The sequence below is a fragment of the Typopeltis vanoorti genome, chromosome 2, assembly GCF_054136105.1.
Source record: "Typopeltis vanoorti isolate ZY-2024b chromosome 2, IOZ_Tvanoo_1.0, whole genome shotgun sequence".
NCBI classification, from domain to species: domain Eukaryota; kingdom Metazoa; phylum Arthropoda; class Arachnida; order Uropygi; family Thelyphonidae; genus Typopeltis; species Typopeltis vanoorti.
Window position 1 is genome coordinate 182,701,779 of NC_143550.1, and position 18,885 is coordinate 182,720,663.

The 18,885-nt window shown below is 35.2% G+C and overlaps 1 protein-coding gene across 1 annotated transcript in view; it reads right to left on the reverse strand.

Moving 5' to 3' along the window:
- LOC150109712 (vesicle-fusing ATPase 2-like) overlaps positions 1 to 18,885 on the reverse strand; it is a 408,246-nt gene that overhangs the window by 368,619 nt on the left and 20,742 nt on the right. The window contains exon 3 of the mRNA XM_090403040.1: positions 15,355 to 15,473. Coding sequence (XP_090259166.1) covers positions 15,355 to 15,473 — 119 coding nt within the window. The remainder of the gene's footprint in view (positions 1 to 15,354; positions 15,474 to 18,885) is intronic.

Sequence of the window (18,885 nt, forward strand, 5' to 3'; positions counted from 1 at the left end):
TGAAGCTGCCTGCCATTCAAATTTAGTGTTGAATACTATGATTACTCCTTGATTGTCATTACCTGAATATAACATTTTGTATTTATTGCTCAGAAAGATCTCACCAGTTTTTGTCTTTTTTGTTTCAGTCACCCCTATTATATTGATCTGGTACTTATCCAATTCCTCAGCTAGCTCCATTTCTTTGCCATTCAGGCTTCTTATGTTGATAGTACCAATCTTGAACTCTGGTGATGTTGAGTTGGGGTAAGTTTTAGGATTTGTTCCAGTAGCTGACTTTTAGCTGTTTGCCATGGTTCCCTGGCGAATACAACAGGGGTTGTTTAACCGGGCAATGCAACAACCAGCATGAAATTCGGTCTCAGCTCTGTATGCAGATAATGTTATACTTCTAAATAAATCCACAAATCTACAGGATTCCCTGACTAAATTGAATAAGTGCTGTGATAAATTTGGTATGAAAATCGGGAATAAAAAACAAAGATAGTGAAAATAGGCAAACACTGAAAACATCAACTGCATTCTGAATGAACTGTATAGCACAAGTAAAACGTTTGTTATTTAGGCATGGATTTTTAGTAAAGATGGCAAATCAAATATGGAAATACAAAGCTGGTATGAGAGGAAGTGAAGTAAATAAATTTATATGGGATAAGAGAGAAATTAGTCAAAACACTAAACTAGTTGTAAACAAGACTGTATTCAAACCTATTTTAACTTATGGATCTGAAAGCTAGGTTAGAAATAAAACACTTGATCAAAGGCTGGAAGATCACAGATGTGCGGATTCTGAGAAAGATTAGGGGAGTGAACAGATGGGCATGAATGGCAGTTATATATTAAAAGGTATGGTCTGGTCTATTATTATATATTAAGGATGGTATGGTTGCTTAAATAGACTGGGAGAAGAGAGGTTAGCAAAGCAAGTGTCTTTTGCCAAGATGGTAGGATAAAGATCCATAGAAAGACCAAGATCTAAGTGTTTTCATACAGTAAAATGTGCCTTAGAAAAAATAAATATAAGATCTGGTAATATTAGAATCTTGAAAGAAAACAGAATAATTTGGAGGAAAATTGTCAATAGGAAGTTAGTAATGATGTAACTTTTTCACGTAATATCCTGTACAACCCTGAAGGTATGTTAGCAATATGACAGGGATATACATTATACTCAGTGGTGAGCTATAAGGGGCTTGTGGGGACTCGAGCGAGCCCTTTGTTACATTTTTCTCAAATTTGTGAGCCTCTTATTCATCTTGTTTACTTTTTTATTGTTTTCAAAAAAAAAAAAAATTTTTTTAAACATATTAAGTGACAAACCCATACGGTAACCTAACAAAAATTAGTCTATTCGGCAGTATATAGATTATTTGGAATTATTGTTTCAACTCCTCTATAACGAATGCACCCAAGTTTGAAAATAAAATAAGCGCATGCGCTATCTTTACCCTTCTCCCTTCTGTTAGCCAATCATATGGTAAAACCAGTAGCCAATCAAATGTTTTATAAAAGATTTCATTCTTATTATATTTTGATAGTTAAAAAATGTTTTTCTTATGCAAGATAAATTAACACAGTTGATTGCGTGCAAATATTTCATGTTTAGATCCTGAAATATTTAAAAATGATAGCCTTTAGAGGTTGATTGTCCTCTCATACTTTTTGATTGGAATTTGTACACAAGCTGTATTAATAAAAGTTTTCGTGTGAAATATGGCTTTTTTTTTTTTTTTTTTGCTTGACGATGCGAGCCCTTTGTTAAAATTTCTATAGCTCACCACTGATTATACTCAAAATATAACTGCTTCTCTCAAATGCTATATTTCATAAAAGTACAGGCACAGACAAAAAATGCAACAACAAATTCTAAACTTTGCTATTTCTTAACCACCAACATCTTCTGATTACAACCTTAATAAGTGTGTAGGATGCCGTGATGGTCCAACACACTTTTTTTTATGAGGGGGGGGGGGGGAGAGGACTATTTTCCAACAATAGTTTAATTCTAAATTAATCATGGCTTGTCAGGTCTCAAACAGATATATTAACTTTCATATTAATCCTTCTAAAGCACTAGTAGTAACTGCAACAATCCAATTAGATCTTGGATTGTTGCAATTACTCTTACTCTGAATCTTTTCCTGATGCTCATTTTCATCCAATTTAAAACTAGATAATCATCACTTACTATATTAAATTCCATTCTTGTATCTTGAACCCATCTGAAGATTTCACTATCAACAGTAACACAAGACTTATTTCTTATCTGTTCTTTCCTTTTTCATCTATGTGAATTTATGTATATCTTTATGTAGAAACATAGCACTGTTAATGACTAGTCCTGTCTTGAGCAGAAATCCAGCTCATTTAACAATTATTATTCAGCTCCCCTTTCCCACAATTTTCCTATAACATTTCAGCAAGTATAAAATTATTCCACTTACTTTTATGAACAAAAACCAGTTTAGTGTGTGTTTTCTTAGGTGCTTTTTTTAATGATACAAAGAATTCCTAACTTTCTTCACAATGGTACCTTTAAGGAAAATGTAGGGGCACAAATAAGTCACATTTTCTAATTTTCCATTTTGAATTGCCTACATAACTATTTCAAATTCACTACTGTTTAAGAAATTTATGTTTAGTTGAATATTATAACTTCTTCCTTTTCCTATTTGCTATGGTCTAAATAAATCGACCTCATTATTATTTAAAATGACTACCTGTTTTAGAGCTCTTTTATGGTAATACCATTAGGTCCCTGGTATTTCTATAATTCCTCTGATACTTTTGTTTCTTTCCCATTGGTGCTTCTTAGACTGATGCCACCTATCTATAATTCTACTAAGACTTTCTTAACAAAAACAACAGCTGTCTTTAACAAAGCAATGTCCCAGCTGGCATGAGATTCGATTCTGTTGTACCATCATTAATGCACAAATTGGTTAAACCGATAGTTGTGCGGAGGTCTCCATCAGGTTATCCAGCATTTAACTTATCAAACAATATAGCAACAACATTTGGGGATAAAGTATTACACTGGTATCCAAAACCTAAGGACAAACACCATTTCTGAAGATTACAACTGCAAATTCAGATAAATAAGCTTGTGACAATTTGTATAACTGATGATTTTCAGTAGAAAGTGAGTACACATTCAAATTTTCAAACCACATACAAATGGATCATGTAGTAGAACTCAACAGGATAAAAGGCTGCACTAAGCAAACTGTATTTGAAAGATACTCCTTTTTGTGAAGGAATAAAGTTGCAAACTTGGATATCTTGTATTATCTCAAAGACATCATCATCATCTTCCTCACAAGAAATCATCTAGATCAGTGTTTCTCAACCTGTGGTCCGCAGGCAGGCTTAAATTAATTAAATAAATATATATTTTTTAATTATCCAAACAAAACAAATTAAAATTGAATAAGTAAAAATTATTGAAATCACATGGAGACTTAAAAAACCAACAAATACCATTAGAATGTTCAAAGATGGAAGCAATAAAACTATATTCTTATTCACTTCACCCTTCTTTTATTATTCACCATTCTGCCGCTAAATTTGTAGCGGCAGATTACGAATAATAAGAGGGGTGAAGTGAACAACAATATAGTTTTATTGCTTCCGCCTTCCCTTGCTGTTTTGTCAGATTTTAAGTGAATGTGTTATCCACATCCACATTTCAACCAATTGTTTGTTGTTTATTGAGCTTTATTACTGAAGGGTTTCCTCCTTCAACCAAAGCTCAGTATATCTTCAGAAGTGCTAAGTGATACTTGGACAAAGTGTGTCGTGAGTTAACCCAAGTATTTATATATTTATATATTTTTCAGAACGCTTTTTAATAATGGAAAAGTGGCTTAGAACTAGGAATTTGAAAAGAAGAGCAAATGAAACAGGTGATGCTAACCCTAATTGTAATGCATGTGTTGTAACGGCGAGTAAATCTGATACTATTCAAGTACAAGAAACAAAAAGTTCAAAGAAAAAATACAGTAAAAAATATAACAATTCATATTTGGAATTTGAGTTTACTTGGTGTGGCAATGAAAGCGGACAGAAACCTCAATGTGTTTTGTGTTATGAAGTGTTGTCGAACACTTCAAGTGCATGAAACCTGCGAAACTCCGACGACTTTTAGACACTAAACATTGTGATGTGAAAAATAAGCCAAATGAATTTTTTCTGCGACGCTTAGGAACATTAAATCATGTAAAAGATATAGTTTTGGCTATGGGTTCCATTAATAGCATGGCACTGGAAGCATCCCATCTCTTAAGTTTGCTCATAGCAAAAACAGGGAAACCTTATTCTATCGGGGAAAATTTGCTACTTCCAGCTGTAAAAGATCTGGTAAAAACTATGTTTGGCAACAAGTTACTAAAATATGATGATTTGATTCCTCTTTCAAATGGCACTGTCAGTTGCAGAATTAATGATATGGCAGGTGACGTAGAATCTCAGGTAATCGAAAGAGTTAAGAAGAGCACTTATTATGCATTACAAATAAACGAGACTACTTATGTGACAAATGATGCGCAGTTATGCTACATAAGATATGCACATGATAACAACATTCATGATGATATTCTGTTTTGTAGAACTTTGCCATCCCGAACAACTGGAGAAGAAATATTTCACGCTCTCAATAATTACATAATACACAAATGGGAAAAATGTATAGGATTCTGTTTGGATGGAGCTTAAATCCTTACAGGCAGGCATAGTGGGGTTGTTTCTATGGTCAAGGAAGTAGCTCCGGATATGAATTGGGTACACTGTTTCATACATAGGGAAGCATTAGCCTCCAAAGAAATGCTGCCAGAATTTAAAACTGTGCTATACAATGCTGTAAAGTTAGTTAATTTATTAAAGCTCGACTGTTAAATAACAGGTTATTTTCAGTACTCTATGATGAAGTTTGCAGTGAATATATACAACTTTTGCTTCATTCTAAAATTCGCTGGCTTTCCAGGGGCAAAGCACTAACAAGGTTATCAAAACTATCTTATCTTTCAGACATTTTTTTCGTAGTTAAATGAACTAAATCTCTTCCTTCAGGGAAATTCTTTAACTGTTCTTGATGTCTACGAAAAAATAAAGGCATTCGAGAAAAAACTGGTTTTATGGATTAATTATGTAAAAGAGAGACAATTTGCACCTTTTCCAACATTGGAATTCTTTTTAGTGGAAAATTATATTTTTATTGATTCTGAGTTTCTGGAAAGGGTTTGTGACCACCTCAAAAATCTGAAATGGAATTTTGAAATATATTTTCCGAATAACTTTTATAAGAGATTTCTGTGGGTTCGCGATCCATTTCAGGCTTGCAGTCACGAGAATGACCTTTCGTTATCGTAAAAAAGAACAGTTAATTGAGCTTTTAAGTGACAGTGCACTTAAAATGCAATTCCATGATCTTAGCTTGGCTCGATTTTGTATTTCGCCTACAATGAGAAGTGAATTTCCCGAATTATCTGAAGAAGCATTGAAAATCGCCATGCAGTTCTCTACAACCTATCTTTGTGAGAAAGGATTTTCATCGCCCCTTCAAATAAAAACAAAATACAGAACCGTCTTAGTGTGTGTGCTGATCTTCGACTGAAGTTGACCAATATTAAACCAGATATCCAACAACACTGCAAGGGCCGAGAAGCGCAACCATCTCATTAAAAGTAAGTTGTAACATAATTTTATCATATTATTTATTTGTTTAATAAAAATTAAAACTTTGTTCAATGATGATACACTTTTAATCGTTCACTTCCAATTAATTAATTAATTTAATTATGTTTCCATATGTATTCAAAACATGCTTTTAGATTTATTATGTTAGAGATGGCACAGTTTTTTCCAAATGTTGGTAATTCCTATACAGGTTTTTAAAAAAATTACAAAAATTCAAAATGACGTGTAGGGAAATAACTTAAGAACAATATGTTTATTTTTGAAGTAAACTTTAATTCCAACATTCTAAAATGTTATTTTTCTTGCTTTTCTGTTCGCAAAATTGTCGATGACATTGTCGAAATCTATTTCATCACTTAGTTGATGTTTTATAGACAGTATGGCAAGATTTCTTAAACGCCAAAAAAGTGCCACCCGGGGCGGATCCCCCCCCCCCCTCCCCTCAGCTACGCCCCTGTAACCCTGTAACTTAGTGGTCCGTAGAATTGTTTTAGACATTTTACTGGTCCTTGGGCTTAGAAAGGACAAGAAATGCTGAACTAGATGATTGCATGTGAGGAAGAATTACTGTAGAGCTTGAAGAAGGTCGCAGAATTACTGAAATTGCCAGAGTTTGGAATTTTCATTGGTTTAAAACAGTGTTTTAAACCAATGGAATGTGTTCCAGACCTTTGCTAAGAGGTCACCCTCGTTCTACCACAGCACATGACGACAGATTTTTGGTTATAACAGCAAAACAATCAATACATCATGGCAGGTCAGCTTACAAGTCAGCTCCATTGAAGCACAGGTATGCAGATATCTCAACAAACTGTGATAAGACATCTGCAACAAGTAGGCCTATATGCCCAAAGGCCTGCAAGTCTGTATCCCTTTATCCATAGCGTATTGTAGAACATGTTTTCAGCAGTGTTGTATCCATAATGTACTCTTTACAGATGAGTCATTTTAGTATTTGCTTTGATTCTAGATGACACCTGATTTGGCGTGAAAGTGGTACTGCTTACCATCACAAGAATGTTCTTGAAAGGGATAGATACAGCAATGCAAAGATCATGAAGCATTATGCCTAATGGATGCACCAAGCTACTGCAAAAAGGGACTATGACTGGTGAGCAATACTGCAATGAAGGTCTTCAACGTTATCTTCAGTTGTTCAATGGAGCTGTAGAAGAAGAATTCATTTTTATGGATGACGATGCCACATCAAATCATACACAAGCAGTGAAGATTCTTCTGTAGACCGAGGATATTAATCGAATCAAATAGCCAGTATGCTCCCCAGATCGGTAACCTATAAAACACATTTGGGATGCAATAGGGAGATACAATGCTGCTCGAAATTCCCTCAAAAAATAAACAAGGCCTTATCCTTGCTCTGAAGGAATAGGTCAGTTTGCCTCAAGAACTCCTGAATCATCATTACATCATTAAAATTATGAAAACAACTACTGTGTTAGAGTAAAACTTTAGTTTAATATAAACCAAAACAAACACTTGATGTTTCAACCTTCACATGAAGGTCATCATCTGGAGTATACACATGTATACAAAGAAACAAGATGCACTACAATCTACATGGCATGCTAAAGTTGTTAACCAACTGTTACAACTATTCAGAGAGGTATGAGACTGAGCAGAAGTAAGACAGAGTATATGTGTTGCAAAGTGGATGGCAGCCAGGAGACAGATCTGGAAGGAAATGTCATCAGGAGGGTCAGTGATTTAGATACTTAGGTTGAACAATGAAAGAAGATGGTAAGGCTGAGAAAGAAGTGGGATGCAGGATACAAGCAGGATGGAGGAACTGGAGAAAGGTGGCTGGAGTTCTATGCGATAAGAGGGTGCAGATCAATCTGAAAGGCAAAATCTACAGGACAGTAGTGAGACCAGCTATGAAAATTGTGGCCCTGAGGAAAAATAACATTAGCAGGATGGAGGTAGCAGAGATGAGAATGCTTAGGTGGATGTGCAGTGTGACCAGAAAGGATCATTTGAGAAATGATTATGTAAGGGGAACAGTGAAAGTTACGAACTTAGGAGCAAAGATACAGGAGATAAGGTTGAGATGGTTTGGTCATGTGATGAGGAGGAAGGAAGAGTATATGGGAAGAAAGATCATGCAGATTGATGTGCAGAGGAGGAGGAGGAAGCACAGATAGCCAAAGAAGAGATGAAGGGAGATGGCGAAGGAGAACTTGAGGATGAAGAACTTGGATGTGGCTATAGCCCAAGACAGGAGGTTATGGAGGAGACTCACCACAAACAGCAACCCTACTTAAGTGGGAAAAGCTGCAGAAGAAGAAGAATGTTTCCCTTTAAAGAACAATTGCAGATAAACAATTTCTCATGAAAATTTATAATATAAAGCTAAACATAAACTTTTTCAAATATGAAGTATTGCTACAACAAGCTGGCCTATCAGCAAGTTTAAATTTTAAAAATATATCTGAAAGGTTTACATCATCATCAAATTCCTGACATATATCCTCAAGGGGTGTAACAGGAAATGATAGTACTACATGAAACTTACATCATTACTATTTCCTTTCTACAATTTTGCTCCAAATCAATCTGTTACCTGTCAAGACTCCAACATTATCAGATCTTTATCAGAAAACAAGAACACTTGTTTTCTCTGCCAGGTTAGCAGAGAAAACAAGTGTTCTCTGCCAACCTGGCAGAGAACACTTGTTTTTGTAAATCTTTCCTTTGCCATTCTGTTTAAGTGACCTTACCACATGAGATTAGTTCTGCTAACAATGTCAAACTCTTTCCTCACATTTTTCATACGATATTGCCAATGATACCATCTGTCCATGCCCTAATCTTTCTCAGGAATCTCATATCTACAGTCTCTAGTCCTTGGTCAGTGTTTTATTTCTAACCATGCTCACAGATCCATAAGTTAAAATTGGTTTGAACACTGTCTTGTATATAGCTAATTTAGTGTTTTGACTAATTTCTCTTTATATGTCTCTTATTCCATATAAATTTATTCACTTGACTTCCTATCATAGCAGCTTTGTTGATTCTGTTGTCTATTTCCATATTTAATTTACCATCATCACTAAAAATCATGCCGAAGTACCTGAAATGTTTTACTTGTTCTATAGGTTCTCCATTCATGATGCTATTGATATTTTCAATGTTTCTGCCTATTTTCATTGTCTTTGTTTTGTTATTGGGGACCCTCAAACCATATCTATTACAACAGTTATTCAATTTAGTAAGGGAATCTTGCAGACTTGTAGCAGATTTATTTAGAAGTATAACATCATCTACATAGATTCCAATTTTGATATCAGGTTTTAATACTAGTTTCCTTCATGACGTGATTCATATAGATAATGAATAACAGAAGGGATAATGTAGATCCTTGTCTGACACCAGATTTAACATAAAACCACCTTCCTGGTTGATATAATGCCCCATTGACACCATATAACTGCAGCGTATTGAATAGCTTCTCTCTTGGCACCTTGTCATATGCCTTTTCCAGATATACAAAACTTAAATACAGATCTTTGTTATATTCCCATTTCTCAACTATTTGTTGTAAAGTTAAAATCTGATCCTGACAGCCTCTTTTTGGCCTGAATCTAGCTTGTTCTTCACCAAACTTCTCTTCCACAATCCTTCTCAAATGTTTCTCAAGTATAGTTGCATAAATCTTACCAGGAACACTCAGTAGAGAAATACCTCTGTAATTCTCAGATTCAGTTTTATTTCTCTACTCCAGGGATGGGGAACCTTTTTAGTATCAAGGGCAAAAATTGCTAATTTAAAAACTTTAAATTAGCAATTTTAAAGTTTTTAAATTGCCAGCCGCGGGCGACTGGCAAATTTTAACTCTTATATATAGTGTATGTAGTGTGCAATATATATCCCAATAAGTAAATGTGCAACATTCTCATCTGATATGGTATCTTTTAATTACAATTGTGTAGACATATAATTATAATAATCAAGCAAAGGCTATATTTAATTTATTTAAAAAATTATATTTATTTTATTTTAACTGAGAACTGTATTAAAGCCATGATAGCATAATAAATATTTCATCGAAGTTAATGAAGCTTACCTTTTTAGTGAGAAAGCTGAAACTGCTTTTTTTTGTGAAAGCTTTGAAATATTAGCCGCTCTTGATGAGACGGCTATTCGTAGTTCATTGGCAAGATTTTCGTCAGTGAGTCTTGTACGAAGGTGATTTTTTTGCCGGACTTAATTTTGAAAAAAATTGCTCGCATTGATAAGTAGTAGAAAACTGAGAAGCTATTTTCAAAGCGTTATTTTTTAAAGAAGGGAATTTCTCAGAATCAATAGATCTGTAAAAGTCCAATATAGGCAGATTATTATATTTTGATCTCAAAGTGTTATTACACTGCAAATCAATCAACTCTAATTGCAAGGAATCGGAAGCTTCCTCATGGTATATCAAAAGGTGTTTCAAATATTTTTAACTCAATTCTTTGATTTTTTATATCTTCAAATCTCCTTTGAAATTGATTTAAAACACTTTGACACTCATCAACATACTCACTATTGAGTTTGGATTGTGTTCTCTTAATTTTGGAAAATGTGTAAAGCAGTTTTTTTTCAGTTGGGTAAGACATAATTGAAGCATCGATTCAAAGCTCTTGATATGAGTGAGCAAAGAGGTTATTAGCTGATTGCGGCCTTGTAATTTCAAATTTAGATTATTCAAATGACTAATTATGTCTACTAAAAATGCTAAATCACTTTGAAACTTTTCATCCTCCAATTCTTTAATGGGGACACCTTTATAGTCCAAGAAAATTTTCACTTCGTCTTTAAGTTCATAAAATCGCTGAGCATTTGAGCTCTACTTAGCCACCTAACTTCACAATGGTACAATAAGTCCCCATATTCAGCTTCAAGATCTTGCAAAAATTCTTTGAATTCCCTGTTGTTCAACCCTTTACTTTTTATCAATTTAATGGCCTTTGTTACTACATTCATGACGCTGTTCATCTTGAGTGACTTTGCACACAGATTTTCCATATGAATGAAACAGTAGACACAATTAAAGTATTTGGGTTCAATTGACGTTTCTTAAATTCATACTTAATCAGAGCCATGAGCCCTTTTTCACGAATTACCATGGATGGAGCACCATCTGTAGCGAGACCACTAGTTTTTCATACAGTAAATCGAAATCCTTTAATGCTAAATTGACCATTTCAAATAAATCTTCACCTTTAGTTGTCCCCTTCATTGATTTTAAAGCAAAAATGAGTAATGAGTAAAACACAAATTCTGTTGAATCTACTTTCAAAGAAGTTTGGATGTCATCATATCTTTAATATGGTCAGAAACAGTTCTTCTTGATAGTCTAATAATTTTAAACAAACTCAGTTTTTCTGACATAAAATCTCGACGCCAGTAAGGATGCAATCTTTCACAAACTCACCTTCATTATGGGTTTTAAGTTTTTTTAGAAATTTGTTCATACAATGCATAACTAGTTGGAGTTACAGATGGTCTTTCCTGAATAAGTTTTTTTAAAGAGATTGGCTTTTGATTATATTTTCTTTCAAAGTTGCTATCTTGTCTAAACGTTCTGATCCTTTTAAATTTTCATATTTCTTATGCTTACTCAAATAATGTTGTTCAAGATTATATTTTTTGTAAACTGTAACATTACTTTGATTACCTTGATGGACTTCACTCAGGATTTCTCCATGAGTGCAGGTCACAAAGATGCCTCCAACGATCTCGATCTTGAGCCTCTCTCTTCCATGTTATATCCATAGATTTCACTAGTGGGTGAAATCTATGGATATAACATGGAAGAGAGAGGTGGTCTTCCTGCTTTTCTCTTTATTCTTGGTTGCCAGTTGAGTATTCTATATGTCCATCTGTTATCCCTGAGTCTAGCTATGTGACCTGCCCATCTCATCTTGCTTTCATATACTGCAGTTACCACATCTTTTATGTCTGATCTCTTATCTTTCTAATATGTTCCATTCTAACATTCTACTGATGTTACAAATCCTGTGTTCTATTGCACGCCGAGTTATTCTGAGAGTTTCTTCTTCTTTTCTTGTCGTGTTCCACATTTCTGATTCATATGTGAGTGATGGTAGAATATCCCTGTTAAATAGTTTTGCCTTCACAGAGATGTCAAGATTTGAATCAGTAAGTGTTTCTTTTAGTCTGTTGAATGATAGACATGCAGCTTTCTTTCTTTTTGCTAGTTCTTCAGATAAATCGTCATTTATTTTTATTGTTTGTCCTAAGTACTTGTTCTATAGGGTAGGGATGTTATCAATACATAGGTGACTGTCACTTGTGTAGATGTTTTTGATCCATTTTGTTTTTTATAGATTCATTTCTAAGCCTATCTTACTGTGTTTGTGAATACTTTTTAATTTCTTCTAGATTTTTTGGATTGTGGGATATCAGTACTAGATCATCAGCAAACATAAGAATTTTAGCTTTTCACCATCTATGCTTATTCCTCCATTTAGGTCTATTTTTTTCAGAATATGAAAAAAATAGACCTAATAGACCTGGTGAGTGTTTTTTTACCACTGTGCTGTCACTCATTGTTTCATTTAGCAATTTTTCAAAGTAATTACTCCATACATCAAGGATATCTTTTTCTTCTGTTTTCATGTCACCTTTATCATCTCAAATTCCTTTTACAGCAGTCTTTCCTCCATTTCTGAGCTTCTTCAACACTTTTATTTGTTTTAAAACTTTCTTAAATGTTCTTCTTTTCAATATGAAATTCAATTTTATCCTGCTAAAGACTAATTCTAAAGTGTATTCTATTGTATTGTAAAGATGTATTCTAAAGTGCTGGTAAATAGATTTGGGGAGATCACATCGCCTTGGCAGACCCCTCTCTTTATATCTATATTTATAGGTTGATCAAATAGGGTTATTTGTGTGGTCTGATTTTTGTTAATTTCTTTTATCATGTGGATATAAGTAGGATCCACATTTATTTCCAATAAGGCACTGATGACTGCATTGTGTTCTATGGTATCAAATGCTTTTTTAAAATCAATAAAGAGGAAACATAGAGGGATGCGGTATTCTCTGCATTTTTCTGTTAGTTGTGAAATGACCTGGATATGATCTATTGTGGAAAAGCTTCTTCTGAATCCTGCCTGCTCTCTGCTGGAGTTGTCTTCTAGAGTGTTTTGGATTCTGTTCATGATCTTATATATGTGAGAGAGTAGACAGATTGGACGATAGTTTTTTTATGTATTCCTTGTTTCCTTTTTTGAATAGAAGTATGGTTTTTGAGGTTTTCCATTCCTCTAGAATCTTTCTTTCTTGCAACATGTTCATTACAAATAAGACAAATGCACTTGTCATTAATTTCAATAAAGAAGTATAGTTCTGTCCATTTTTCATAAAACAGAGCACATTCACCACTTCTTTTACTCTTTTCACTACAACTTGCCATTTAAAAAAATAAATTGAATAAAGTTGTCAACTGGTTAATTACAAGGCACTCGCAGTACTGCATGAGAAAAACAAAGTCAAAAGTCAATATGTTTTGACATGCGGGAAAATGTCATGGTGGTAATTGGGAAGCAACCAATCAGAGAAAGTCTGAACTTTGTCCGCGAGAAATTCTCCTGATTTCTTTTTATTTTAATTGCTGGTCTCAATTTGATGGTTACCAGACATACAACAATCATATTTAATGTAATATAGTTATTTTTGATTTTATATATTTAATTATTTAAATTTAAATAAATTTAATTATAATAAATTTAAGTTATTATAAAAGTTTATTTACATGTACATACGAGTACATCAGCAAAGGGGCGAATTGAAATAGACTCGCGGGCGAAATTTCGCCCGTGCGCGAGGGGTTCCCCACCCCTGCTCTACTCCAATCATCTGGAATTTGTCCCTCTGTCCAGCCCTTCTTAACAATGCAACGCAATCACTATAAGACTTTTATACCTCTATACTTGAGCATTTCTGGTCAAATATAATCTACTCCAGCTGCCTTTCCACATTTCAGGCTTTTGATGGCTTTTTCTACTTCAAGTATGGATATGTATTCCTGCTTGCATGCCTGGTAAGTGTTTTTTTACCACTGTGCTGTCACTCATTGTTTCATTTAGCAATTTTTCAAAGTAATTACTCCATACATCAAGGATATCTTTTTCTTCTGTTTTCATGTCACCTTTACATCATCTCAAATTCCTTTTACAGCACTCTTTCCTCCATTTCTGAGCTTCTTCAACACTTTTATTTGTTTTAAAACTTTCTTAAATGTTCTTCTTTTCAATATGAAATTCAATTTTATCCTGCTAAAGACTAAATTGTAATCACTTCCAATTTCAAATCCTCTATACATTCTAGTGTCCTGCATCAGGAAGAAAACATTACTATCAATAATAACATAGTCAACGAGACTGAGACTTTTCGTATTCCTTGACTCTTCTCTCCATGTGAATTTGTGTACATTTTTATGTTGGAACATTGTGTTAGTAATAACCAGTCCATGTCCTGAGCAGAAATCTAACAGGTATTTGCCATTATTATTAGCTTTGCTCTTTTCTCCAAATTTTCCCAAAATATTTTTGTATGTCTGATAATCATTTCCTACTCTGCTATTTAGATCCCCAATGAGGACCAACTTTTCCTTTTTCATTGTGTCAGTTGCTTTCTCTAAAGCCTCAAAAAATTCCTCCACTTCTACCTTAGTAAAACCTTCTGTGGGACCATAGGCACAAATAAATCTCATTGTCCAGTTTCCCCATTCTGATATTTGTCCTCATCACTCTACCTGATATTGTCTGACATTCAAGAAGATCAGCCTCATATTTAGTGTTAAATACTATGGCTACTCCTTTTCCTTGATTTTTATTGCCTGAAATTTGCCCCTATTATGTCAATCTGGTACTTATCTAAATCCTGAGCTAGCTCCATTTCTTTGCCATTCATGCTTCTTATGTTGATAGTAACGATCATGAACTCTGATGGATGTTGAGTTGGGATTTAGTTTAGGATTTGTTCCAGTAGCTGATTTTTCGCTGTTCACCCTGATTCCTTCGTGAAAACAAGGAATCAGGGCGAACAACAATTTGGTTGGCTAAATCCCAAATTGCCAGCCCATCCTCATTCATTGAGTATCCAGGTAGATACATAACAAGACAACCAAGAGAATGTATGGATTGGACATTAGGTGAGGAGCCCTGGTTGTTTCTCCGCATTCCTTTAAAGGCTATGCGGAGGTCTCCTCTCTATACAGCTTTGACCCTTAATCACCACTGAAGGGTTTAAAGAATATATATTGTTGTCTGTCTACTTTCTAAAACCACTGAGGTCCACAATTTTGAATGCTGCAGTACTGTATGATAACTAAATTGCCCTCAATCAAGAAAAGAATTTTAAAAATGTTTCTTCATATGTCACTAAAAAGTATTTCATATCAACAGCACCCCCCCCCCCAAAAAAAAGAAAACTATTTGCAGTCTCAAGGTTGGGCAACCCTTCTCCCTTGGAAACTCTGTTGTATCCTCTTTCAAACAATAGTCATTTTTTGGAAAATGGGATACAAATCAAGAACCTCAAGAACAGAAAATTTTTTTCTCATAGAGAATAAAACATTATTGACAAAAACAAAAATTACAAAAATTAGACAACAGCACACTATGTTACCTTTTTTTCTCCAAAAAGTCAACCTCCAATATAATTTTTGCCACATATTGAGTGTTAGGATCAAATGTATACTGCCTAACTTCAACAGTTTGCCCAATTGATAATTCAGCCCATTTGCGCTAAAAGAAAAGGTATACATAAATGTTGTTACTATATTAATTTTCATACAGTAGACATAAAACTTCATCAAGCATTTTTAACAGATCATTTTAATTCCAAATTAAACATTTTATTTTTCCATATAAAAAGTATGCTAGTATAAAAAATAATTTGTTTTTTTTTTTATCTCTTAAAAAATAAACTATCATAAAATATCTGAACTGTTAACACAAAATATATACTCTATTAGCTACTCACATGGACAGTGAATATTACACACTTCTGTGCAGGGTGAAATTGCAAATATTACAAATACAACTTATAAAGAAAATGAGTGGAACTAATTATATACATCAAAAATAGATTTCTGAATGTTAATAACAAACACTATTAAATTAAAAATTCATGTAACTTCTTCTTCTGCAGCTTGTTCCACTTAAGTGGGGGTCACTGTTCTGAGCCTCCACATTCTCCTGTCTTGGGCTGTAACCACATCCAAGATCTTCATCCTCAAGTGCTCCTCCTCCATCAGCTTTGGCCGCCCGCACTTAATCCTCCCTTACACATCCATCTGATGACCCTTCTTCCCACATATTCGTCCTCCCTCCTCATCACATGACCAAACCATCTCAACCTTGTCTCCTGTATCTTCGCTCCTCAGTAACTTTCACTGTTCCCCTCAAATAGTCATTTCTCGGACGATCCTTTCTGGTCACACCATACATCCACCTAAACATTCTCATCTCTGCTACCTCCACCCTGCTGATGTTATTTTTCCTCAGGTCCAGTTTCCATAGCTGATTCTTACTACTGTCCTAATAGTTTGCCTTTTAGATTGATCAGCATCCTCTTATCACATAGCACTCCGGCCATGTCCCTCCAGTTCCTCCATCCCACTTCCTTCTCAGCCTCTCCATCCTCTTCCACTGTTGAACCTAAGTATATAAAGTTTCTAACCTTCCTGATGATATCTCCTTCCAGATCTTGGCTGCCATCCCCTTTGCAACACATATACTCTGTCTTGCTTCTGCTCAGTCTCATACCTCTCTTCCAGTACTTTCCTCCATCTTTCCAGTTTAGCTGACACTTCTTCTCTTGATTCTGCAAGATGTCATCTGCATACAACATTGTCAAAGGCATGTCTTTTCTCACCACCTCCATCACAATATTAAACAGGAACAGACTTAATGCAAGCCAACTGTCACTTTAAAAATTTCTGTCTGTCCTAGGCAGGTCCGAACTCGTCTTCACATTTCTGTACATCTCCTGCACCAACCTGACATATTTCTCTGATACCGTCTTCTCCGTAGACACCTCCAGCTTCTTGCCTTGGCACTCTATTGTTCGCTTTCTGCAGATCAATAAATACCAGATGTAGCTTCCGTTGTTTCTCTTGAAACTTTTCCATCATCTGCCGTAACCCAAAGATAGTATTTGTTGTTGATCGACCAGACATGAAACCAATCCCTTTGCAATCTCCACCTCCTTCCTCAATCTTTCAAGAACCCTTTCTAGGATTTTCATTGTGTGGGATATCAACTTAATTCCTCTGTAATTTTTTTAGTCTTGTGCATCCCTCTTTACCCTTGTAGATGGGGACAAGAGTACTTTTGCTCTGCTCTTCAGGTATATTTTCCTGTTGGCAAATTTTATGAACAGGTCCCACAGCAGGTCAATTCCTTCTCCCCCCAGTGCCTTCCATGCCTCCACTAGGATCCTGTCAGGGCCCACCGATTTTCCATTTCTCATCCTCTTCATGGCCTCCTTCACTTCCACTCTACTGATGTTCTGCACCATACCCCTCATAAGGCTGCTCCATCTTCTCTGTGAGTCCTCGCATTTTCCTCATTCAAAAGTTCTTCAAAGTATATTCTCCATTTATCTCTTATATCCACATCCCTCCTTAATACTTTTCCTCCAGAGTCTTTGATCTGCATCACATGTAAGATGTCCTTTGATGCTTTTTTTCCCTACATTTTGCTAACTGATAAATTTTTCTCTGACCTTCCTTTGTTTCTAATTGATCATAAAGATCCTGATATGCCATGGTCTTTGTCTGCGCAATAACTCTGTTGGCTTCTCGCTTTCTCACTCTGTACCACTCTCTGTCTGCTTCCACTCTTGATTCTTCCCACTTCTGCTTTGCCTTCCTCTTAGCCATCACTGCTTCTACATTATTATTTCAGCACCAACCCTCCTTCTGCTCTCTAATCTTTCCAGATGTTTCACCAAGCACCTTGATTGCATGGCTCAGAATTGCTTTTTAATTAAAAATGCATTTAACAAAAAATATATTTTTTTTGTATAAAATCTCTGAGTTTTCAAAAATCTTTTATAGTTCTCAAACAAAAAATTATCACCATCAAATAAATTCCTGACACATAGCCTCAGGGGAATTACAGGATCTTATGATAGTACTACATGAACAGCTACATCATTAACTTCCTATCAACAATTTTCCCCAGATCAGCCTGTTATCTGTCAACATTCCATTATCAGATCTTATATTTCTGTCTTCAAAGGCACTTTTTACTGTATCAATTCACCTATATCTTGATCTTCCTCTGGGTATTTTTTCTGCCAATTTGGCAGAGAACACTTGTTTTGCTAATCTTTCCTCTCCCATTCTGTTTACATGACCAAACCACCTGAGATAAGCTCTGCTAACACATTCCTGGATGCAAACAATTTCAAGCTCTTTCCTAACATCCTCATTTTTAATATGATATTGCCACAGCAGGACTCTTGTATCTGCAGCTCTAGTCTTTGGTCAAGTGTTTTATTTCTGACAAAGCTCTCAGATCTATAAGTCAAAACTGGCATGAACACAACTTGCATACAGCTAATTTAGCTAATTTCTCTCTTATTACATATAAATTTATTCACCTGACTTCATACCAGGGGTGCTTAAGGGTCAAAGCTGTATAACTGAGAGGAGACCTCCACATAGGCTTTAAAGGAATACGGAAAACCGACCAGGGCTTCTGACCTAATGTCCAATCCTCACCTGCTCGTGGTGCACCCTGTTGGGTATCTACCTGGATAGTGAACGAACAAAGATGGGCTGGCAATTTGGAATTTGGCCTGACCAAACTGTATTCTTATTGGTTAAACTGAAATAAAAAATGATGGTACAACATGACAAAATTTCATGCCGGCTGGGGCGTTGCCCAGTTAAACAAGGCCCCCATTGTTTTCAGCAGGGAACCAGGGAGAGCAGCAAAAAGTCAGCTACTGGAACAAATCTGAAAACAAATCCCAACTCAACATCACCAGAGTTAAAAATCGGTACGATCAACATAAGAAGCCTGAATGGCAAAGAAATGGAGCTAGCTGAGGAATTAGATAAGTACCAGATCGACATAATAGGGGTGACTGAAACAAAAAAGACCAAAACTGGCGAGATCTTTCTGAGCAATAAATACGAAATGT